Here is a 26,399-nt window from a genome sequence, read left to right as displayed (position 1 = left end):
TGGTGAGTACTTCAAATGATATTCTTGTAGCCAAACTCCTACTTCAAAAATTGTTGCGTGACTACCTTGCGTGACTACCTTAGGATTCTAAAACATGGATTTTTGGATAGCATACATACTAGTTCCTCAGTGAAGTCTTGACCCGACTACGGTAGGTCCCTTACTTTTGAAGTTATAAACCTTTAAAATTCATATTTTTCATGTTTTCGGCAGCCAATAACTCCGAAAGGAAGCATTTGTGCACCCAAGTTGGTCTATACTTTTTGTCTTATCTTGGTGTTAGGAATACGGTAATCTCTCAAACGTTGTCAGTGTTGTTTTGAAACACCCTGTATATCAATATGTTAGTATAATATGAAACGCACAACTTGTGAGTATTACTATGTAGTATCTATCGTATATAAGACAGATTTTCTGATAAAAGTTACAAAAGTAACGATAAGAATGCGAATATTATGCCATAAAAATTATTTGTTCAAGATTTCCTCTTTCTTAAAATTTGAATCAGCCAAAAATCATGTGTAATCAACGAGCAAAAATGGCGATGGATGGGCGTGAAGTATGTAAGGTTTATGGAGGGAGGCACCAGGTAAATAAGGTTGGAAACCACTGCACTAGATCATACTGTCTAATTAATGAATCGCTTTGAAAAGAAAAAAAAAAAGTTGCATGCTGTATGAGAGCACAATTCCCATGGTGATCCCAAAGGCGTTACTGCTCTTTCAAAGTTACTCTAACAGTAATGAAATTTCATTACTTAGCAAGGTGTTATCTTTCCTTTATATTCAAAACGCTATTAGATTCTGGAGCTTCAATTGAAAATAAACGTCTTGATACGAAAAGGTATGCAGACGAACTAAATGATTAAATTACGTCCAAGCGCGCCGATAGTGCCCAGGAGTATGCTTTTGTTAGTGTATATGTGGCTGAGTATCAAAGACATATCATTACTTTGGAAATTACAGCCTTTTTCATAGCCTCTCATCGCAGAGCCTCCGTGCGTTTTATGTGCCATCAAGTCTGAAAATAGCCTGAATCGAAGTATGCTATTGTCTGTGGATAATAGCACTCTGCTGGCGAAACTCTTCACCTACATTCATATAGATCGCAGAATGCACAAAAGTGTGGGAGGGGATTTATATATAATTAAATCCTTCCTCCCATTTGCTATTCAAAGTAGTGTTTGTTTCTAATAGCAAGTTGTTGTAACGAGATATCATAAATATGAAATGGTGTATTTCTCCAGGTAAAGATCGTTTGCTTAGTGATAGAGCGTTCATCTTTGACGATAAGGGTCCCCGGTTCGATTACAGATCGTGTATGTTTCGTAGATAAAAACATCTTGTCTGTGGTGTTTGCTGCAACTGTTTTCTGTTTAACGCTACTATTTTCATTCCATCAATTACGAATAGGGTTGGTAACTTTTGAAAATGGAAATACCAGCCTCCTGGAGCACGTATACTCTTAAAATTGTGATATTATAACTCGTCAAAAGTGTGGATAACCTGAAAGTGGTTACTACTCATGAAATTGAGCGATTCGAAGTTCGAATTTACTAAGTTTAGTTATTTTTGAAACATTTATTAAACTTATTTATTCCGGTTTTGGTTGAGTCGGCAGATGTATTCTGTTGTAGTGCACCATAAGTAATACATCGTATTTAAAACAGAAAAGAATTATAATTGGCAATATAATTATGACATACACAAAATATACTTGAAAAATAAGTTTTATCTACTTCGCTGGGGCTGGTAATGTCTCATAATGCCTCATACGTTTACTGGATCTGGATGCATTATTTAATTAGAAGATATAACTGAGGATGAAGCAGTGCTAGCAGTGCTCTTGAAAATATACTTTTGTTGATTTTTAGCAGTTTTGATAGATTCAGTGATTTTTTCTGCCTTTAACTCTTTAAACAAATTCTGCGCACGACAGGTCGATATCAAAGCGAATTATAAGTTCTGCTTTAACCATATTCATCGCTAACGATTCCTTTCGTCACTTCAAAATAATCTGAATAGAACAGAGAACAGGAGTAGTAAGAGGAAAAATTACCGGACATTTAACCTCTTGTTTTGGGGTCGTACCGGACAGCAGACAAGGAGGTCAAACATCGAACTGTCCGGTAAATTACCGGACAGTTTGTAACCCTAATTACAAGCAGTATGTGCGTCATTGTTAATGCGTCACTGTTAGGAGAATATGTGTGTCATTCCTAGGAGAAATCAAACAACAGTAGATACAAATACAACCTGATACTTTACAGTGAATAAATATATAAATAATCTATTATAGCAGAGCAAAAACTAGCAACCGCATAGGATTGAGATAAACAACATATTTTAAACACCAAAGGGTTTTCCTTGATTTTATCGAAAACTATGAGGTATGATCAAAAATACGGTGAATTATTTTATTAGAAACAAAGTAATAAATTTACATGGAATTTGATTAATCTCCTTCAAAGTACTGTTCTTGGCTAGCAATGCACTTATCTCAACGTTGAATCCGTGACTGCAAACATTTCTGGAAAGCTTATTTTGGAAGGGCGTTCAGGTGCTTTGCCTTAGCTCTGTCGATGTCAGGAATAGTATCGAAACGTTTCTCTTTAAGCACGGTTTTAATTTTTGGGAAGAGCCAAAAGTCGCATGGTGTGCTATATCTGGAGAACACAGTGAATGTGGACAGACAGAAATATTTTTTCGCCCCAAAACTTGCGGATCTAGGGCAGGATGTGGCACAGCGCGTTTTCGTGATGAAGAAGGAAGCCAATTGTCCATTTAATCGGGGGTTAAAATGCTTTTCATGGAGCCGTACGAGATGTTTAGTTCTTCGGAAAGCTCTCGAATAGTCATTCGCCTGTTTGAACAAATCATATGTGTTACTTTTTGCACGCTTTCATCTGTTTTTGACGTTGAAGAATGTCCGGATTGTTACTCATTTTCAACCGACCCTCGTTGCCGCTTTTGAATCGCTCGTACCACTTTAACAGTCTTCAATGCCACCACTTCATTGCCATACACTGATTTTAACATTTCATGAGATTCTTTGGCTTTTTTTTTTTTTTCAGCTTAGAACAAAACTTAATGTTAGCGCTCGACAGACACTCTTTAACACGTCCTTAACTAAAGCAAACTAACATGTCATAACTCGTTCAAATTTGACACTGACTGTACCAAAGGTTTAGGCTACAGGGCTTACTAGTTGAAATGGATACAGCGTCGATAGATGTCAGCGTGCAACTTTCACCGTACTTTTTTAATTACACCTTGTATAGAAAATAATTTATACAGGTCAGTGTGATGTGTCCTAATGTATGTCTTACTTTTAGACAATATTATAGTTCAATAAAGAATAAAGTTTAAGGATTAATGATAATTTTGGGCTATATTTCATTAACCGCACTGTATACTGCTCTTGCTGCTCTCATAATGAAACATTTTTATTAATGTATGCTTCAGTATTAGTTTCACAGTAATAGATAGTCTGACTATCGTACAGCATCGATTTTTAGGTTTACAAGGTAAATTCGTTTTTCTCGATTTTCTCAAAAACTACGCAGGATCTTTTACACTCATCCATATTATTTTGTTAAGTTCATTGAGATCTACCGATTAATTATATATATAATCATTTTGGACGTATTTTTTTAAAAGTTAAACACTAATAATTGTCTATTGTTTATTTATTGTCAACTCAAGAAGCTATAACCCAATTACAGTGTTGAAAATTACATAATCACATCTTCGTAACTCTTCATAACGGCATGTATTATTTTGAACAGTTCCTAAATCCTTTTGCCGTTCTAGTTACGGATCCTAATAGTTTGAATGCTTCACTTGTTATATATACAATCTGACTGCCAAACGTTAACTTAGCATCAAATATAACACCAAGATCCTTAAATGTATCGTGTCTGGTTACTACATATTTATTAATTACAATCAAATAATATTGTACAGAGTGATTTTTTTAAAACTTACGGATTTCATTTGGGTCTAGAAATTCTGAGGTCCGATTTTCATGCGGTTTGTGGCAAATGATCAAGTAAGGATAGGAGATTTATGGGACTATGTTTACCGAATTGAATTCATCTGGGGTAATATCGGCCACACCTCAAGAAAAACAGCAAATATACGCCAGTGTACCTTGCAATTGGAATGAGGTTTTGGATTTTTGAAGCGAAATTGCAGAATACAAATTAAGTGCTAGTGGTAACACTCAAAAATCCTATGTTGAATAGTTACAGCCGGTTTCTTGCGACAAACAACGGAGAGATTTCTTGGGCGACCTAAGGAGTCGATAAATGACATTTTCCACAAAAGCTGCCTACAATGTCTGATGCTTCCCTGTCTCACTCAGAAGCGATCCTGTTTCTTCCAATTTATTCACTAGCGACCATAGGTATATTATTTTACTATCTGGGGCAGAACGTGAGGCAAATTTGTTTCTATATGACCTTCGCAAAGCAACAACAGATTCCGTTTACCGAAAACTTTTAACGATAAACTCATGTTGCTCCAAAGAGTACACCATTCTCACTGTGTCCTGATTATACTCGCACAGTAGCACAAAATTGTACAACGCAATTCCCAATACAACGGCCCAGTTTCCTATTTCTTATTCTTATTGACCTTGGCGAGGTTTCCATGTACGAAAAAAACTCAAATCTTCACGCCGCACCACACTTGATTCCAATTGTAAGGTACACTGGCGAATATTTGCGGTTTTTCCTGAGGCGTGGCCGATATTACACCGGATAATTTAAACCAGTAAACATAGTCCCATAAATATCCCATCCTTCCTTGATGATTTGCCACAAACCGCATGAAAATCGGACTTCTGTTAGAAATTCTAGACCCAAATGAAATCCGTGAGTTTTAAAAAATCATCCTGTATAATGCCGTTAACTTGCAATTTGTCTGGCTCGTATAGCGTTTGGACATAACTATAGACTGTTAAGTTTCCCGATACCGAATATGAAAATGTGTCTTTGTATATAAAAAATCTAAATAAAATCAGAGCGCATGAGTCGGTTCTTTCTTTTCGTCTGTCTAGGGATAAATATGAATCTAAAGACTTTATTTCAATGCATAAGTCAAAATGAAAATGAAATGAAATTTTGACGTTCCACTGTTATGCTCTGTAGACTGAAAGGAGACACATGATTAATTCAAGTGAATAATTACAAAATTAATTGGTGGAATGATAATGTATGAGGAAACGGAGAACCCCGTGAAAACTCACGTAAAAAACATGTTGTCCACCAGACTCTCATAGCAGGACTTCCAGCTAGGGACCCCTCACACCGTAGGTAAGAGCTCTATCACTGAGTCGTTGTGTCTATTATTATTATTATTATTATTATTATTATTATTATTATTATTATTATTATTATTATTATTTAGTTTTAAAATATTATAGGTAAAATATACAAACTGATTAAAGTTCTTTCAGACAAAAGGGCATTTGAGAGAAACAAACAAAAAACAATTAAAAACAACTCATGTACTTTATGATGCACATTATGAAAGTTGTGTGCATAAATCCGTGACGTCTACAGTTAATATTTAATAAGAATCTTCTTTGAGATTACTTTTTTAACTATGGGGTACAGAGAGTTTTAAAAATGCAGGAAAGTATATGGTTTTGTGCACGGAAATTAACGTTGAAACAAAATTCAGGATATGAACATACGTCAAAATGAAAAATTCAAAGAGTATGATTCTGGATATGAAACAGTATCCACTACTCTTAGATAATTAATGTTAGACTGTATATGAAAAATGCATGAGAAATTCTTTCTGTGTCCTAAAAGGTAATATGTGTTATTTATTATTTGCCTCGTATTGGCAACAAGAGGCTGAATTTTTCTGTGTAATGTCTAGTATTTCTAGCACTATTCGTTTTGAAATTTGTTTTACCCGTGGGCTTATCTTACATTTTTCCATTTATTGGCCGCAAATTGGTACCAAAGGACATACATTAAAATTACCAGTCGAACACAGTCATCAATAAGTATTGTTTGAAACTTTTCAACGATTTTTATCAATCTTCGCAAATAAATCAATCTCATTTTTTATTAAAAGATCCAATATATTTCACTCAAAAATTTTCTTGTACGCCTTATATCTGGAGAACTACATATAGTGTTGCCAAACCCAAACTATCATTTAACTCAGTATGATGTGCTTATTCCGTAGAAAATACGAAAACGATTTAGGGGATGTTCAAAAATTGTGTGGCCCCTGATCCAGAAACTAATTATTGGCCAAGATCGCAATCTTTTGATGCATTTTTTGATCATTTCTAAAATTTTTGGTCAAGATCACAATCTTTTGATCCATTTTTTAAAAATGCATTCCTAAAATTCTTGTTATTATCTCATCTAGTCTGTTAAAATTATTCCAATATTTGTTAGTCGTTAATTACTCAATTTTTTTCTGCTGTTAAAATATTCGAATATCCGAAGATTCTTTTTCAGTATTTAAACAATTATACGTTATTCAAATATGGAATATTCGTAGGCTCCAATATTCAATTATTAATTATTGGGATTTTAACATCACTTTATCTCAACGATCGTTTTACTAATTTTATCACCTTGATCAGAGAAGCTCGTAGCATAAATGTTAAATATTATGCTTTTACAATAATTAATTTGCTTTCCATTTTTGATTAATAGGTTATCTTCATTCAGTGCCGGATTTAGGGGGGTGCACCGGAACACGTGCCCCCCTTCGTTTTGTATATACACTATCTAAAGTGAAAAACTGGCAGTGGAAATAGCAATACTTTTCTAAAATTTCATGTCATGTTTCCGTTTCGGGCTTAAAAGAAAGTGGTTTTGCTAAACACAATAGTTTAAGTCAGTTCCTCATACACATTACAGATGCCTAAAGGCATTTATAAAAATTAAATTTGATTCAAATGTACTGATAGTTATTGGTACACCCCCCTCAGAAAATTCTGGATCCGGTCCTGTCTTCATTATAGTGTCGCCGTTGTCAAAATGGTTTACATCAGCATCAGTTTTTCTAAGTGTTATCACAGTTCACATGCATTGAAGTCCTAAGTCAGAACAATAAGGTAAGAGGGTCGAAGTCATTTTTAGGTGGACTGAGTTGAGTTCATCTGATATCCATAAATACATACAGGCAAATACTGAAACTTTCAGGGTTGGTTTAACCTTCCCCCAACCTACAGGCCTGTATGCATCATTTATATCTCTAAATAAAATAATCCATTCTCATTCAGAGTGCTTACATGTTCCTTGTTGAAATTATTACTAAAACTACAATACAAATTTATTTCATTCTCATTTTTGTCTTTCTTTCTTCTTTGTTTTTCAATTTAATGCATTTTCACATTTTAGAAAAATATTATTCTTGGTTTAAAAGGTTGACTTTCCGTTTCATTTATAGCCCTCTCGGCAATTTATATCATTAGCCAATATCATCTTAGATGTGGGTTAAACAAAAATTCCTGTTTAGCCTGAAGTTGTCCAGCCTAACAATAAGGGAGAAGGATTATAGGGATTATCTTTTGAGAATTTTACCCATCGTCTAGAAGCAATAGCCCAATGAAAATCAATATAACAGGGTTGAGTTTAGAAGTTTCTTTAAAATATTTCTGGTGTCTATTTATTTTACTAACAAATTAGCTAATGTATTTTATTTTTATCTTTTTTGAGGGATTGGAAGCATATATTTAAACTTATTATGAATATCTTATTTTTTTTCATAGTTTCGATTTCGTGCCCATTACAATATTCCTTTTTCCTAGTGTTAGCAACAAGAAGAAAAAATTCGCGTCTTGTCTTGAAAACGAGACGAGAATCGACACGAGAAAGGCATTTTCGAATTCGAAACAAAATGAGAAGTGTCCTTAAATCTTAGGTTTTAGTGTTAAATGATTCATAGTAAAAAAAATGATGATGAAATTGTTGTAAGAACACAACGAAGAGCGTTTATTAACGTTTAAAGATACACAAGTCATTACGTACACAATATACTTCAACAATAAATATGGTTTAAATGTTGTTCTATCACACCCTTCGTGGATTTCTCGTGACACGGAAGGGTTCTGATAACTTCTAGATTAAATTAAGAAGAAAATCAGGGAATAAATTTACAGACTGAAACTAGAAAAAAATCGAGACGGGCCGACAAAGGATTATTTAAGAATTAAAACCTTATTTTTTAATCTTATCTCGTCTTGTCTCGTGGATAGCACTACTCTTCCCTTGTCATGGAGCTTTCTCGTGGCTATCTGCTTAGCGTACTCGCCTCCGGTGCGGGTAACCCGAGTTTGATTCCTGGTAGAAGCTTATGTGGTTCGGATCCCACGTTAATTTGTACGGCCAAGGCTTATATACTGTAGTTTCGGTGCTGGAAGGAGTCGCTCAATTCCAAACCATCCAATCTTCCCTCGTCACTTGTAAAGTGAATCGTATTAAAACCGTGCAATTGAAAAAAAAAAAAAAAAAAAAAACATATGTTCATATACAAATGCTTTAATAATTATTGATAAATTTGTGCTAATTTCTTTAATGTAGTATTTTTGTTTGTATTTTTTGTATGGAATATTTACATTTTCCCGTGGATTACATTGTCAAATGAACAACCTATTAAAATAATGGAATAAACAATAACTCATTAAAATTTTATTTTGCAAAGTAAACAAATTCGTTGGTATATATATATATATATATATATATATATATATATATATATATATATATATATATATATATATATATATATATATATATATATATATATATATATATATATATATATATAATATGGGTTTGGGTGGGTGGGTGGGTGTTTCGTTCATTTCCTTTCTTACTGTGTGTTCTATTGGCCAATATATAATCGATATAGAATTTCATGTATGTTTGCTTCTTTTTTGGCCACATCTAATGTGAATATTAAATAAAATTTATATTTTACCGATCCATCGTTATGCTCTTCAGGCTAAATGAGACGGATAATTTATTAATGTAAATGATTATGAATTGATTGATTGAACGAGAGTGTGGGAAGGAACGGGAGAACCTCGAGAAAATCCATGGACATGATATTGTCCACTACAAATTCGCATAATCTGGGATCGAACCAGGCATCCCTAATGCCCGATGTGAAAGCTTTACCATTGGATTATGTTGCCTTTTCTGCATCTAAACTGAGACAGAATGTTGTAAAAAGTTGTAGGCGAAAGAGGAATAAGCCTAACAGAAACGAATCTTTTAAAACAGTATTTCTCTCAACCGTGTTTATCTGGCGCCTCCTTTCATAAACCTTGCATACTTCACGCCCCCATCCCTCCCCTTATTGCTCGTTGGCCATACATGGTTTTTGGTTGTCCCCTTCTGCAATTTTAGATACAGCTTTGAACTTTCAAATCATCAGTAATAATAATAATAATAATAATAATAATAATCTCATGAGTATATTTCCAGCAAGACTTCTGCATGCCATTCATCATCATAGGTATTCTGCCATTATTAGCAGATCACTTGCCGCAGATGAGAAGCCTTCATACCTCACGGTCTTCCGCTAACCTCTTTGCCTTCATGTATGATTTTTCGTCTTGATATCGTCCTTTAATCGTAGTTTCCTTCGCCCTCTCCCTCTCATTGCTGCCACCATCTCCTCTAGCACAGGGGTTCTCAACCTTTTTCACAGGCGTACCGCCAAAGCATATTAATTATTGATACCACTATAAGGTATATGCACCGCCAAAAGTGGCTAACGCACTACCAGTGGTACGCGTACCACAGGTTGAGAAACTCTGCTCTAGCACATCCCTCATGATATAATTCCTTCTTAGCCAATGTCCCAACAAGTTTCTCTTCTTAATAATGTCTAAAATTGTTCTTTTCTCCCCACCATTTCTAACACTCTCTCATTCGTTTCCCGCTCGACTCAGCTAATTCTCTCCATTCTTCTGCACACCCACATGTCGAAAGCTTCCAGTCGTTTTTCATCAATTTTGCGTAATGCCCATGTTTCTGCCCCATACAGTACAGTACTCCACACAAAGCATTTTATGAGTCTTTTTGTAAATTCTTCATTTAAGGTCCCGCCAAATGACCTTTCTCTGAAGGATTTCTTTCGCCGGTCATCCTTGTTTTTATTTCACGTTAACATCATCACTAATAATCGTACGGAGATATCGAAAACTAATAGAACTGATGATACATTTATTATTATTATTATTATTATTATTATTATTATTATTATTATTATTATTATTATTATTATTATTATTTATTATTATTATTATTATTATTATTATTATTTTAGTACTTTCAAACACACCGACAACTGTTTTGACAATTAAAACACGACAGTTTCGAGGGGCAAGATGCCTCTGTGGTAGAGCGCTTACCTCTGGTGCATTGGATCTCTAGTTCGATCCTTGGCCAAATAAGGTTGTGGTAGACAACATCGTGTTCGTGGGTTTTCTCGGTGAACTCACGTTTCCTTCCACTTTCTCATTCCACCAATTTTTCTGTCATCATTCACTTGTTTTAATCATCATCTCCCTTAGCCTCAAGACCTTAATCGTGGGACGTTAAACTGAAAGATTTAATTTACACTAAGTTTTTTCTCTGTCCTTTCTTGATAAGTTTTTGAACTCCATCTTATACACTGAAATTGTTAATAAAGTAGAAATCTTGAATAGCAGTAGGAAAGATAAGTTGTCAAACACGTCGCGATTTGACGTTTGCTAAAGCCAAAGTGAAAATGCCTATTACAGGTTGTGTTTTATTCATAATTTCACGTTTTATTTCTGCCATTGCTTGTGACTCCCCAGGTTGGGTATCATTGGTTTAGAAGTAACAAAAATGTTATTAAAAAGTATCTATGAGTACAGCATTAATAAGGCACTTGTCAGCTGTCATTACTTCCCAAATTTCAAGGCTGCACCAGCCTAATATTTCTGGTTAAATATGTCAGTTCTAACGGGATGCACGAAAGGAAGGCTGTCATTTATTTGTGTTTAAAGTTGTAGGAAGTATAACTGTTATACTTTTACGAGCTCCCTCTTGACAAAGCGTTTAACGTACGCAGCTTCGGCGTGGGAGATCCGGGTTCGATTCCCGGAAGGAACTGATGCAGTTTTGATTCTGCCTTAAGTTGTAGATCCATGTCTCATATAGTCGCACTGCTGAATGGGACGCTAACTCAAAATTAACTCAGTTCGACTCATACTTTTACAGTGATCATAAATGACTGCTTTTATAATCACATATTCTTCTACTGCTGACTTCTCCGTATTACCATTTATCTGTGTTTGTTTACTGGTTTAATATCCTCCTAAAAAAAAATTGCATTTTTAATCAATTAATTTAAAGTGTAAGGAAAATTAATTATTATAAAAGAAAAACTTAATGTTGTTGACTTTATCATTTATGTTACAAGTCATTCGTATGATGCTGACGGTAAAGTCAATAAAACGATCGTTGGGATAATAATATATTAGCAAACACAAAATGAATATCCAGATTTATTAATTTATTAGTAGTCGTTCAAGGTTGCTCGTAAAAAAGAAAAATCAATATTATTAATGTTTAACGAAAAAAAAAAAAAAAAAGAATGGCCAAAGGCGAGGCATGTGTCAATCGATAGAGCTCATTGAGAGAAACAAAATGGTATGATATAAGTGACAGTAAATCCTCACGCCTAGTTTTCCAGAAAATACAGCGGAGTCCCTCTAATCCGAACTAATTCGGACCGAACCCTGTTCATTTTACGTGATTGTTCGGATTAGCCGAAATAACAGTAAAGCGCGTGAACGGGTGTATTGTGTTATAATACATAGCATATAGTATTTCAAAACACGTTTTCTGACTACATTATATGTGTTATACTGGAAAAATGTTAATAATGTTGGATAAACTTGATGGCTTTCTTATGTTTCAAACTTTGTGTAATTGTCGTAATGTGGCTTGAGGCCTAAATACAGGTATTTAAAAAAAAACTGTATTGTAAACCTAAAATATTGTTATATATATATTGTAAACCTAAAATTGATCTTTTGCAATAACCATGCTACCTATTACTGGTAAGATGAACCTGGGACTGGGGTTATTCTCATTAAGTTTTTCATTAAAACGCTAACAAAACAACAGTACACAGTAAGGTTAATGATATGCCCCAAAGTTAATTTTAAATTTTAAACTTCAAATTTTGTTTATTTTATTTGAGATGAACACATCAGGTTTTTCATTGTTCATATCAGAGTTACATAGAATAACCTGTAATATATTTGCGAAATCTATCCTGACTCATGCCATGTAGGCTATATCCAGAACATACTTACATTTACTCAGTTTGTTGTAGGACTGCACCCATCCTCCACGTTGGTGACTGTTTTATTGTATTTGTTCGAGATTTCTTACAATGAAGGAAATTTCTATTGCACACACGCATGTTTCTATTGAGTGCCCTGAGATGTAAGGCTGAGACCAAATCCTTACCATTTAATTTGTTATTTAGTATTTTTTTTTCTACAAGAAAATCCTGTCAGTTAAGAGTCTTCTGTGATTGAGAGACATTGTGTTAAAATTTTCATTAAGCGAAGTACTATTATCGTATCTGGGGAAGATGCCTGTTCTCTTGTATACTAGAAAACGCAATATATATATATATATATATATATATATATATATATATATATATATATATATATATATATATATATATATATATATATATATATATATATATTGAAGTCTTTCTATTCTAATAGTCTCTGTCTTCGTGTGAGTGTTCCACATAATAGTCGCGTATTCTAACAATTTTGATGTAACAAATATAATATAATTTTACTGAAGTATTCGTTTTTTAAATTTTGCTCCTCATTCTCAAAATAAATCCAAGATTTCTGTTTGCCTCATTTACAATTTGATTTATATTATGCTCAAAGGATAGTGTACATATTACGCCAAATCTTTGACAGTTTGTTCCCGCTTTATTTTTTTGCCATCTATCGTATATTGAAATTTGAAAACATTCTGCTTCTTAGTGAAGGACACGGTTTTACATTTATTTGAGCACCGATTACAGCAATACCTATTCAGAAATTTATTATTTAATTGCACTTTAAAAAAAAACTTCCTGTAATCGATTTCGGTAATTCTGCAGAATCTGAATAAATAATCATGCAAATTAGCAATATAATATTAGAACGTGTAACGGATTGCAAAGGACAAGTGCAGTGATTTTAGAAGAGCGGAACTCGTACCTCTCTATTCGCTGAAGATCTCATTGCTGTTCCTGGCTTTTCGAGCTCTGTATTTCAAGTAAGCTATTGAAATATTCTTCTTATGGTGTGGAAATGAGGCGTTGAAAATATAGGTAGCTGGCACATATTTGCAGCTTGTTTCTACATGGAAAGTAAGTTACCGGTACATACATATTATCCTAACGTAAATAAATTGACATTCACAGGGTAACACGATTTACTGGAAATACCTAACAAATGCGAACGACCGATAAGTTTGAAGAGGGGGTTGTATTAGCATGCAATAAAGTGGTAACATAGCGCGCAGAGATGATTGATTATAAGGAGTTGACGAAGTTATCCGGTGTCGTCGCATAACTGGACATTGGGGTGTGATAAAAGTCAGCGCACCAACATTGGTGTAAAATTATAATGTAATTAAAACGAGACGGAAATACATGCGTAGAATCAAGATCGTGTCGACCGGGCATAAAATGTGCAGTTGTCCGAAGTAGAAGAACCGGCCATCCAAATGTGCAAATGACATTGCAGCCGAGGTTGAGAGATCAGGAGGAACAGTCCAATGGTACTTTGATAATGTAGGAATGTACGGACGCTTTGCCAAAAAGAGATCTTTTCCTGAAAAAGTGCAAATTTGGGAGACACCATTTTGTCACAGCGATGTGCGACAACATGTAGAGCATTTAGAATCACGTTGCATTCTTTAATGAAAGCTGATTTTGCTAATTCTGTCAATGACCTGTAAGTGTTGATGTCGTTACAAACGAATAGTCACTTGCCCTTGTGTCCAGATGAATCAAGAAGTTTGACCAGCTCTTTTCTCTTATAAGGGAACCATAAGTTTTGACTTCGAATAAAAAAACTTGGTTTTGTTTGTGTGTCAAAACATACTAGCTTTAAAAAGTTATCCTTCATTTGATTTTTCTGTACTAAAAAAAAAAAAATAGTGACAAGGACACGGTATATTGTACAAGATCACCCGAACTCATCCGATCAGTATCGAACTTCACAAGTTTAGTAGGCATATCAAATATTATGATGTACAGGCCTTTGATTCCTGAGTTATAAGATATTAAATTTGAAATTTGTACTTACTCAGATTTTCACCGAAGGAAGATAAACTCTAATTGCTTTTCTTAGAACAAGAATACAGGAAACAAACTTGCCGTTAATTTGAGTCTTAAAAAAGGTAAATAGTGAGACCATTCATTAGCTATGTTGTGCACTGAGAAAAATCCGTTACTCGGACAGCGGTACATTGTAGAAATATACGGAATTCGTATGCTTACTACGGAAATCTGTACGGAGCATACGCATACGTTATCCATATACTATATGCGTACTGCCTTTTTCCCGCTTAGATGTTTCATCATGTCGCTGCCAATTGTCTGACATCCAAGAATCTTCCGTATATTATATACGTTTACGTATATTCCATACTTCAGTTATGTTATTTACGTCCATCTGTATGTGAGATCCTTATCAATTATCACCTATATACAGTTCTTTCTTTCATACGGAAAGTACATCTAGATAGAACACTTATACGGAAAATATTATAAAACATACCTTTTCAATTATACGTTTCCTGCAGAATGTTACATATAGTGGTATGTTAGGTCCAAAAATCTACAGGATTTACGCATGTGACCGACGTTTTTACGTACGAGACATGCGTTTTTATCTCTGTGTGACTGCAATGTCTACCTATAATAAAGAATAACCCTCAACTATCTGGAAACTTCGCTCGTGGATCCCTGCATTTGCTTGGCGTACGGCTTCATACCTCTCATAGCCCTGCCATTACTAATCTTAGGTAATTTCGAGATATGGCCATTTTATTATAACAGTTGCAACCCCATCCTTTTTTCCCATCCGCCTTTTTTTCCCTTCCAGAGAAAACGTCAAAAAATGCTGAAACAAGTGTTTAATTATTTTAGATGAAAAGTCTGAATACCTTAGAGATACAGTCATGCTGTTATAACAACTGTAAGCCCACCCTTTTCTCTTCCTGCCGTTTTTCTTTCCTTCTAGGTTAAATATCAAGAAACGGTGAAACGCGTTTCTAACTATTTTAAATTGAAAGTCTATATATCAAATTTCATGTCTCTACCCTTCAGAGGTTCGGAAGTATGGACATTTCACTATAATAATTTCCACCCCATATTCCCTCTTCCCCATCGAATTAAAAAAAAACTCCCTTAGTGGTACCTTTCGTAATAAATTATATGCAGTGTCAAAATTTCAGTCTTTTTTTTTTTTTTTTTTTTGTTCTATGATAAGCGTTTTGGTCTGGGCATTCATCAATCTGTCAGGACTTCTTTATAGATTTGATGTAAAAAAAATCAATGAATGATTTTTAAAATATTGAAACTTACTAGTTCTGTCTGATCGACAAAGTACTGAAAGTGCTAATAACTGCCAATTATCCCATACAGAGTAAATATGTTAGTGATATTGATGTTTTAGTGTGGGACACCCGTCTTTTCAAGTAGGATACCTAGAGAGTGTATGAGATTATGTATTCTACTGCAGAAATATCTTTTTTTTTTCTTTCTTTCTCTTCTTTAACATAATGTAAGACATTATCCAGAGACAGTTACGACAGTTATGAAGCTTTGCTCGGAGAGAGTGACAGTTATGTATAACTGGGAAATGTGTTTTGTTGCTCGTTGCTCTTAAAATACAACAAGCAACTAACACGGTGCTGTCACTTACCAGTACGTATTTTTATTCCCTTTACTAAGTGTTAGTGGAAGTTGGTGAGAGATGAACAAAACTATACATAATTAAAACAGTGAAATGAAACTTATTAGGACACTGAGAGAAAATTGTGTGCTAGAAGCTAAAGTTCTTACTTTGTACGTGCTTCCTTTTGCACGAGGGGAGCAAAGTGGGTCAGTCGTACAGCGCTTACCTGTAGTGTGTGGGGTCCTTAGTTCGATTCCCGGACAAGTAAGTTTGTGGTGGACAACGTCTATCCGTGGGTTTTCTAGGGATACCCCGTTTCCTTCCGCATTTTCATTCTGTCAATGCTTCCATCATCATTTACTTGCCATAATTATCCATCTCCCTTAGCCTAAATGACATAATCGTGGGACGTTAAACTGAAATATTTCATTTTTCTTTTCCACGAGGTCCTGGGTTCAATTCCTGGTGTGAGTACTAACCGTCATATAAAAACCCAAATCCGAATCAGTTCAAGGCTCGTCGCTGTGTTTCCCCAAGATCAGAAATGTAGGCAAGGAGACAGGTAGTATCTGCAAAAGCCCTCTTAACTTTTCTAATGGGTAGCGCGTGTGCCTTTCTTTCCTTCACGTCGTCTTGGGCCAGATTCCTGATGGGGAGCATAAAATCTGAAAGCATTGCAGTGGTTGGTTGGACACCCTGTTAAACTGTAGACCCATATCTTCTTTAGTCTCGGTTTTAAAAATGGACGTTAAATTTTCACAACCAAAATAGCTGAAAACTGTTATTACATGAACTAATGTTTGTATTAATGTATTTTTGTATATATATTTTATTATAATGTAAATAAATGAAAGTGACTAAGTTTGTGACTTCATACATCTTGAACTATCTGACAGATCTCGATCAAATTTCCAACATAGATGAGATTCGGGACTAGGATGTTTAGTATCATTTCACTTTGGGGAGGAATATATATATATATAATATAAAATATGTGAACGAAAATGACCGATATTAGTGTCGAATCCTAGTTTTCAGGGTCGCTGAGGTGAACAGTGATACCTCCAATGCCGTTTAAATCCAAATTCAACCCCTTTATGCCCAAATTGGAATGTATTCTCCCCGTGCGAAGAACGAATATTCTGCTAGTACTGTATAAATTTGTGTGTTCAAGAATTTATGACACCACAAACTACGCACCTAAATTTCTGTCTAATAAGAAAAGATTTGGAAACAGTTGATTTATTTAATAACATTTTTTAGATACTACATAGCTTACTTTCTACACTTTTGATCTCCTTTATTGTCTTTAAATTATTCACTAAAATTCCAGAAGGTGTGTGTGTTGAGCTTAGCGAAGACCCGTAAAAATAGACCTCGTCTTACATAGTCTGAGTGCAGAAAATGGATGTTAACTAAGTGCAGAAGGAATTGTCTTATGATCTGATAGGTAGCATTGCTAGAATATAAAATATGGAGAACAAGGAATTTGAATTTGTAGGGCGAGTTGTTAATAAGTCGCTTTTAACGTCAGCATGAAAAGATTGTCCGAGAATTTAATGTTTATCGAAACCTCCTTATTCGTAGTCCTGATGTATCAGTGGCGATAAAATAATTACGTGATGACATTTTTGAAAGAACAGAACGTCAATTCTCTTATCATGTTATGTTGAAAGAAAAGACTTTTCAGCACATAATTGAGCTGGTTTTGATAATTAGATGTTTTAAAAGCGAAAACGAAATCTTTGAGTTTAACGTTCCACAATTATGCCTGTTAAGCTAAGGGAGCAAATGAAGGATGATGGAAGAATTGGTGGAATGAATACGTGGGAGGAAACAGGAGTGCCCCGAGAAAACCCGCGAACACCACCACAAACTTACTTGACTGGGGATCGAACCAGGATCCCGAGCATCAGATGTAAGCGCTCCACCACTGAGCCACCGTGCTCCCTCTAGATATTTTAAAAAGGATAGGAGAGAAGAGTAGCTTTTAGCCAGCATCCTTTGTAGGAAGGCCAATGCGATTGGACACATTTTGCGAAGAAATTGTTTTCTTCATACCACCATAGAAGAAAATATGGAATGAAAGTGAGGAATAATAATAAGAAGAACACAACTGATCATTGATGTGAAGAATAACAGAAAAACTTAGGAGCTTAAAGAGGAAGCCGAAGATCGAGAAACTTGAAAGAAACATTTAAAAAAAAAAAAAAAAAAAAAACTTATTAGGTCCAGGACCTCCCAAAAGACAGAATACTTAATAGTAATAATTTAAAGAATAAACATGTTCATGTTTTCTAAAATTTCTAAATTCGCGTCGTATTTACTGTTGTATATTAATGTCATTTATATAACTAGGTACAAATACAAATTATTCGTAACTTTTCACTTATGCTCTACTTTTTACTTTATTGTGAAAGCATTAAGTCACCTCGAAAAGTCCTAGTGAAACGGCTGAAGTCCTTATGCGAAGGAGAGTAGTGTTCCATGTTTAGTTAAAAACAAGATTATATTTTATTCAGTATGACATGCTTTGCCGTAACAGCAAAAGTGCGTCTTATCTCCACAAGGAGAAATTATAAATGTTTTCAGCTCGAATTAGAATTGGTTTAAAGGAGATGCCGCATTAGGTTGCTTAAACATAGTCATTGCAGGATGTGGTGTAGTGTACATAATTTTTAATACAGTCTCTCTCTCAAATAATTAAGTCAACACCATTAGCTTTGATGTTCAGAGTAGTTAGTTATGAAGTAGATGGATAATTAAATTTTAAATTATGCCTTTTTCTGGGAAATGTATATGAATGCTTAGTTCTTGAGTATGAAGGAAATGGCTTCACTAATAAAACACTGTGAAAGAAGGCTTGAAAATATTTTTTGTGTTTAATTTAAATGAAATATTTAGATAAAGATCATTTTAAAAACATCTTTGAAGATATGAAGACAGGCAAATGGATATAAAACTTAAACAAACATGCCATGCTTTAGGTGGAAAAGTAGGTGGAAAATAATAAAATAGCTGTGTTATCAGCCACAACACAAGTTTGCGACACACAAACTGCTTCTGAGGTTTCTTTGATTCTCACAGACTTTTGCGTGACAAATGCGAGAAAATCACTCAAAAAGTTCCATCACGTTAGGTTTTCTTGCAAATCTAGGGTATACGGTGTAAAACTTCGACGTCTACCATTTAACGACCAATCTTCCAGCTTTTATCTATTAGTAAATGATTCTATATTCTTGTAATCAACCATAGATTTTACAATGTTGATATGGAGTACAAAAATAAGGGGAAATGTAAGGCCATGATGGGGAAGAGATGAGAAAATATGGATGCAGTGGGAGAAGGAAAATTTGGTGGAAATTCCAGAAACCGAAAGAGAACCAGAAGTATGAAAGATAAGAAGGAAAGATTTCACAGGTCAACAGAGAGACTACTAAACATTCTTCAGTCACAAATATGTCGTGAATGGTAAATATAATTCCGTTTTTCGTGTCAATGAGACGGTGTTTTTAGACAAACCAGTGTATCATATTCCATTATTGTGCAAACAAACTTAATGTAATGGGGAAAAATGATGCTTATTATCAAACTGAGTATACCTCAAAACATAATAGTGAATGAAATCCATGTAGCTTACACACACACACACACACACACACACACACACACACACACACACACATATATATATATATATATATATATATATATATATATATATATATGTGTGTATATATATGTATGTATGTATTGAAGTTCATTTTATCCAGTTTATACCTGAGGGTCAAGGGAGGGCTATAACCTCTATAGCCCCCTCCCCCCTTGGATCCGCCCTTATATAGAGTGTCTCAAAACTCCTCTGACAAAGGGTAACTTACTATCAGAGTTACAACAAAATGTAAGAGGGGAAACCTTCAAGTATGTTTTCAATCTAAAGTGAAAGATTTTTTTTTTTTAAATCGGATGAGCCGTTTGGGCTGTACACTCTTTATGCGTCCAATATTAAATAAAAATGCAACGTTGCTATTTACCTGGACCCATAACATAAAATGCATGAAGTTACTACTTTGAAATGGGGGCTGGCCATCGACACGTTAGCGAGAAGAGAGTCTTTTACTTTAGACTGAAAACATCATATTTGGAGACGGTTTTCCCTCTTACATTTTGTGGTAACTCTGATAATAACAGTTACCCAATATCAGAGGACTTTAGACACATCATATATATACATACATACATATATATATATATATATATATATATATATATATATATATATATATATATATGTGTGTGTGTGTGTGTGTGTGTGTGTGTGTGTAATCTGAAGCTGCTCAATATTTATTTTAAAAAAGTATACCGAAAAAATATTTTTGTCTACGGTGGCTAAGCTATAGAGCGCTCACCTTTAGCACGAGTAGTCCTTGGTTCGATCACAAGTGATGTGAGTTGCAGGTGGGCAGCATCGTGTCCGTGGGTTTTCTCGAGATTTTTCCTTTTCTCTCCACGTTCTCATTCCAGTTACTCTTTCATATTCGTTCACATTCATTAATTATTCGTCTTTTTTATCCTAGAGGTCATAAACGTGAGACCTAAAATTTCACATGTGCCATGTATGTTTAATAGTATTATATCCTTATTTATATTTTCGTCGTCGTAAACAACTGCGTTGTTACTAAAGTTTTTTTTTTCAATTATTGCATTTGTTTGGTAAGTAAATACAATAACTGAAGAAAACTGCCGGTAATAATTTATTTTAGGCGTCACATTATGGCTGCTACTGCCAACCCAGATAATACGTGTATGGTGTTCACTGAATTTTAACCAGCTGAGTTTCATTTGCGTCACGGGCATGTAGGACAAAAATGAGATTATATAGTTATTAATTTATCGCTTAATAATAATAACACGAAGTGTGTTAATCTTCGTTAAATAAAATTATCATAAAGCACGTAATACCCTATTTAACCCTTAATTTTAGGTGAAGAAATAACCATTTCGAAATAATTTATAATGAGTAGCTCTTCATGTTCTAACATGTTTGTAGTGATTATCTGTGATACAAACAATACATGAAATAAAATTGTAAGAGTTGACTATGTCATCATAACTAGGATTACGGCGTGAAAGTTGAATATGATATAATCAAGTTGAGGCTGTGGTGGCTGAGTGGTAGAGTTCACCTCTAGTGCGTGGGATCCTTGGTTCAATCCCAACTCAGAGCAAGTGGACTTTGTGGTGGACAAACACTGCGTGCGTGGGTTTTCTCGTGGTTCTTCCGTTTCCTCCCACTTTGTTCATTCCATCATTGCATTCATTTCTCATCACCACCCGTCTTCTTTAGCTTAAGCTTAGGCGGCATAACCGTGGGACATAGAACTGAAAGATTTCATTTCATTTTCGTGTGATCAAGTTATGACAAGATCTTTAGGTTAAAGTTCTACTGTTAACGTTTAATGAATGTGAATAATTATGAAATAATTGGTGGAATGAGAACGTGGAAGGAAATGGGATGTCTCCTGAGAAATCTCACGGTTTGGGATTGAATCAGGTTGGTACTCTTCGCACCAGGGATGAGTTCTCTACCACTGAGTCAAAGCCTTCCGTGCGAAATTTGGTAAAGATCAGATGGGTGCTCTATATCGTTTACTACAGGGTGTCCAATGCAACCCGGAGTTTGGGATAGTAGAACTTTTGAACCTGAAGTGATACACAAATAATGGTTATACCAAAATAAAGCCTTTTCCATGCATATGTTTTTAAACTAGGAAGCAACCAATGAAGTATACTAGGAACCACACAGTGTTGCCAGATGTAACCGAAGGTGTAAATCAATTTTTTTTGTAAAAAAAAAAATGTAAATTGACTCATAACTCATACGTATGGATGTTCTGTCGTTAATTTTCAGTTTGTTTAGTTGGAGTAACTTGGAAACTATGGAGTAGAAAAGAAAATTTTTCATTTCCACCGATAACTAATAGGATGAAGCTTCTGTAAGCGGGAACTAAAGAAATCGTAGTTTTCATAAATTAACACTCTGAATTGGCAAGTTTGCTGATGTTTCAGTGCATCAAAAGGTGTGTTAATGATCTGTCTACATTATGCAATTCCTGAAAACAATGAAAAACAATCTTTCAAATTATCATGATAAAATTTTTACTTACATGCACCCGGCAACACTGCTATTCATTTCTATGGGGCTGTTTAAAGCAAGAGGTATACAAGAACAATTCTCGAACTATTCAACAGTGCCATAACACTTCTAATCTTCGTAAAGTTGCTGCTAACCTGGTGAAACGTGTGAACCAGTGTTTGAATCAAAACAGGGGACACACCCAGTATCCGCTGTAGAGCTGGTAACTCATTTCTGATAGTAGCAGTGTTGCCGGGTGCATGTAAGTAAACGTTTTATCATGATAATTTCAAATTTTGTTTTTCATTGTTTTCAGGAATTGCATAATGTAGACAGATCCTTAACATAACTTTTGATGCACTGAAACATCGGCAAAGTTGCCAATCAGAGTGTTAATTTATGAAAACTACGATTTCCCTAGTTCCTCTTTAGAGAGGCTTCATCCTATTAGTTATCGGTGGAAATGAAAAAATCTGTTTTCTGCTCCATAGTTTCCAAGCTACTCCAACTAAACAAACTGAAAATTAACGACAGAACATCCATACGTATGAGTTAGGAGTCAATTTACATGTTTTGCAAAAAAATAAATAAATAAATAAAAAATAAATAAATAAATTGATTTACACCGTCGGTTACATCTCACAATACTGTGTGGTTCCTAGTGTACTTCAATCGTTGCTTCCTAGTTTAAAAATATATGCATGAACAAGGCTTCATTTTGGTATAACCATTATTCGTGTATCACTTCAGATTCAAAAGTTCTATCTCAAACTCCGGGTTGCATTGTATATTGGACACCCTATACATATAATAACCTGAAGACGAAACAAAGTAATAGAAAGATACTTCTCTACATTATATACAGTGTGGTCCTCGAATCATTTGTGTCTCGCTGATTCTATAGTATTCTTTTATGTTCTAGAACGCTGTGTTCTCGAAATTTTGTCAATTATTTTTAGTTATTTTAAGAAAGTATATTGTTTGGAATTTATAATGTGACCAACTCTTAATTATTTGTAGCTGTTGAAATGTTATGCAAACATAAATATTAAGAGATTGTTTGTTTATTTTTAATTTCAGCTTGTGGGTGGGGAATTTGACATGGAACTCAATTTCGTTATCCAGGACGCACAGAACATAAAGCACATGCTGGAATTGCTTGATCATTGCCCTCCGAATCTTCAGGTAAGAGTTGTTGTTTTCATTCCTTTTAGCAGTTCTCAGTTTACTAATACATTCTTTTTCTAAAGTAGGAGTATTAATGGGTTTACTAGTATACATTTCACAAGATAAATAGGAAAGTGTAGTGTTGCACGTGAGATATGATTTGGAGCTTAACCATTTCTAAACGATGTCCAGTAAATGCAGTTTTGTCTCGAAAAGCATTCTGTTTCTATTGGATGAGCTCTGTCTCGTCTGGTTTCGTGGCAACACTACCAAAATATCTTTTCAAGAAATAGTGAGTTGTCATCTTTCTTCGTAAAGCTGAGTGTTCGTTTGTTCGACCTCTATACAAGTCCACACCGTTGGCTTGACATTACGTTTATGTAATTGCAAGGAAGAGATCGTTAGAGCGTTTGTACACGTCCGCGGCAATACCGGTGCGGGTTCCGACAATGCCGGCGATGGAATCGGCGGCAATGTAATCAAGTGGTAGCTTGCACATGTTTTCCAACCCGGCAAAAAAGCCGGTGGAACTCCCGGGACCGGCAAATGCAGTCGGCCTAGCCGCCGAGAATGTCGGTGTTGGCTCCGGCTCCGGTTTTGTCGGCGGCAATGCTCTCTTATGCGTGGATGCACACGCAGCCGGTAATACCGGAGCCGGCTTGCTGATAGGTTTCTTCAATCTAGCTACAATGAGTGAGTGGCAAGGCGTCGTGTATTCTTTTGTTTTTTTCCCTGTATTTGGATTTTTTGTTTACTTCAGTTTTTTATGTTATTTTCTTTTTTCTCACATCACTTCAATCTATCATATAATGAAGAATGAAATATAAAAATGAGTATAAGGAACGCCAATATTGGCGTAAAATTTGGGTATTATAGTTTTAATTGAACACGGATAAAAGGTTATTACGGATCTTGCTAGTACGGTATTATTTAGATCTCTCAGAAGCCAATCAGTGCCAGTCAAGAAATGACACGGCGCTTTCGCGGGGTAATTGAGGGAAAACTACAGGTTCTGAAATTTCCTCATATTTGATTAAGCAATCAAAATGAAATGTACACAGCTTAATATAGAATAGTAAAGGTACATGTTAGAGTGCATGGTCAACATATTTGCCATCTTGAAAGTCTCCTTATTCCATACAAAAAACTGATAAAATGGAAAGTGGGTCGTGTGGTATCTCGAACAACACTTCAATGTTCTTTTAAAAAACAACATTCAAGCTACTAAATTTGCCCATCAGTTCCACATTTCAGATTTTCTAAACCAGTTTTACACCTTGGAAGCATTCCTGATTAGCTCACGTAAAATAACTTGCCATTAATTGCAGAACACTTGTGAATAATAATAATAATAATAATAATAATAATAATAATAATAATAATAATATCACTTACCTTATTGCAACTGCCAACATTTCCATTGATGGAATGCAGGATCTCATTTCTGTATCTTGGCGCTGAATATGATTACTAATTCGTTGTACTAAGAAATCGAACGTTTGTTTAGACATGCGAAAGTAATTTAAAAATTTCGAATCATATTTCCGCAGCTTTTCATATAAGATATAAAACGAACCCTCCACATGACGCACTGTCAACAATGGATGGATCTAAATCTTTCTAGTGCTGCTTTGTTTCCTCTTTCTTCGCCGTAAGTACAACAAGGCAAGGAGATATCGTTTGTTTATTGCTGGACTCATGTTCTCTCCCTCACGTTCAAACTCAAACTACTTCTCGGCACCGGCATTACCGGGATGTGTGTGCAAAGCAGCGCCGGCACCGACATTGCCGGAGCCGGTACCGGTTTTGCCGGCCGCGTGTGCAAAGCAGCTCCGGTTCCGGTTCCGGCATTGTCGGTGCCGGGGACGTGTGCTGTTATGCTATTTAAAACTTTTTATCCCAAGGACAGGAAGACGGCTCAAAATTGTACTCCAAAAGCCCCTTAAGTTAGACAACCCAAACGCCTCCTGTATATTCCAGGTTGCATACCATTTTAATAAAACCCATTTTTAATTTTTTTTAAAGGTTATTTGATTGTAAGTGGCATATTTTAATATAAACAGTAGATTCACGACTATCTATCGTAATGTTGCAGAAGATCAGGCCGGATAACAAAACAGACGGATAGGCCGCAGTTCTATAATTCTCACTTCCTGCTCCACCCATTCCATGAAAAATACACTTTGTAGACCAAAACCCGCTCGTATTCATATTTACTAACCTCAGTGCAGGCCAGTACTTTATATGTGTTCATGACTGAAATGTACGTTTTAAAAATTTATTACAGAAAAAGGAAGTCTAGGAATAAAAATATTGTGCACATTTTCAGATAAATTTTATTATACGTAACTTAATTGCTAGAAACATAAAAAGATGTATATACACACAATTTTAAAATAAACAAAACAGTAACGTTAAGCGTAGCTTTAATTCTTTAAATACTATTTAAACTTATTGTATTGTTTATTGGTAAATGATTGTATAAATGTGAAAATATAAGCCAAAGCAAAAGTAAGTCAAAACTTACTAGTTAGCTTTCAGTGTTTCATAAAGTCCTTGACAAATGACTGCTTGTCCTTAGCAAAGTCGCATGTTTATGAAAGCGTTAGAATTAGGTATACCGTTCAAAAATTATTTCTAATTTTATTACTGAGATTTCTTTTTAACCGGCTGGAGTGTAGTTGCCGGATAGTCGATTCTCTATTGTATTCTTAAAAATAAATAAAAAGTCTTCAAAGGAAGAAGGGATATATGTATACCTCCTTTGTATTTTGCAGTTCATCTGCGTACTGAAATAGAGCGCTTCGTGGAGAATGTTTTGTTTTTTGATAGAACTAAACATTTTGACTACCAGAAATTGCATGTAGAGCGTGCTATTTAATTATGGAATTACAATGTTCGTAGTTGCATTACCTTTTCAGAATTTCGATTGGAAGCTCCAGGGCTTGTCAGATTATTCAAACAACCAAGCCTTAACAAGCAGCTGAGGCAATGGGCTTATGGTGCAACAGTTATTTTAAGTCAGCATCATGCTCGATTAATCAGTACAACGATCGTGTTTTATTCAAATTTTATTCTAGTACATTTCTCCTAGCAAAGTGAAATAGTAATCTGAATTTTCTCCGTCATAATTTCTTAATTT

The 26,399-nt window shown here is 34.9% G+C and overlaps 1 protein-coding gene across 8 annotated transcripts in view; it reads left to right on the top strand.

The window, feature by feature from the left end:
* The window catches only part of rg (A kinase anchor protein rugose), a 1,617,632-nt gene that overhangs the window by 320,072 nt on the left and 1,271,161 nt on the right, over nt 1–26,399 (top strand). For all 8 annotated transcript variants that reach the window (XM_081738911.1, XM_081738906.1, XM_081738912.1 and 5 more), the window contains exon 2: nt 23,171–23,275. In XM_081738911.1, coding sequence (XP_081595037.1) covers nt 23,171–23,275 — 105 coding nt within the window. The remainder of the gene's footprint in view (nt 1–23,170; nt 23,276–26,399) is intronic.

This window comes from Thermobia domestica, chromosome 14, assembly GCF_964235325.1.
Source record: "Thermobia domestica chromosome 14, izTheDome1.hap1.1, whole genome shotgun sequence".
Classification (NCBI taxonomy): domain Eukaryota; kingdom Metazoa; phylum Arthropoda; class Insecta; order Zygentoma; family Lepismatidae; genus Thermobia; species Thermobia domestica.
The sequence above is the reverse complement of the archived record's forward strand: the minus strand, read 5'-3'. Positions and strand labels throughout refer to the sequence as shown.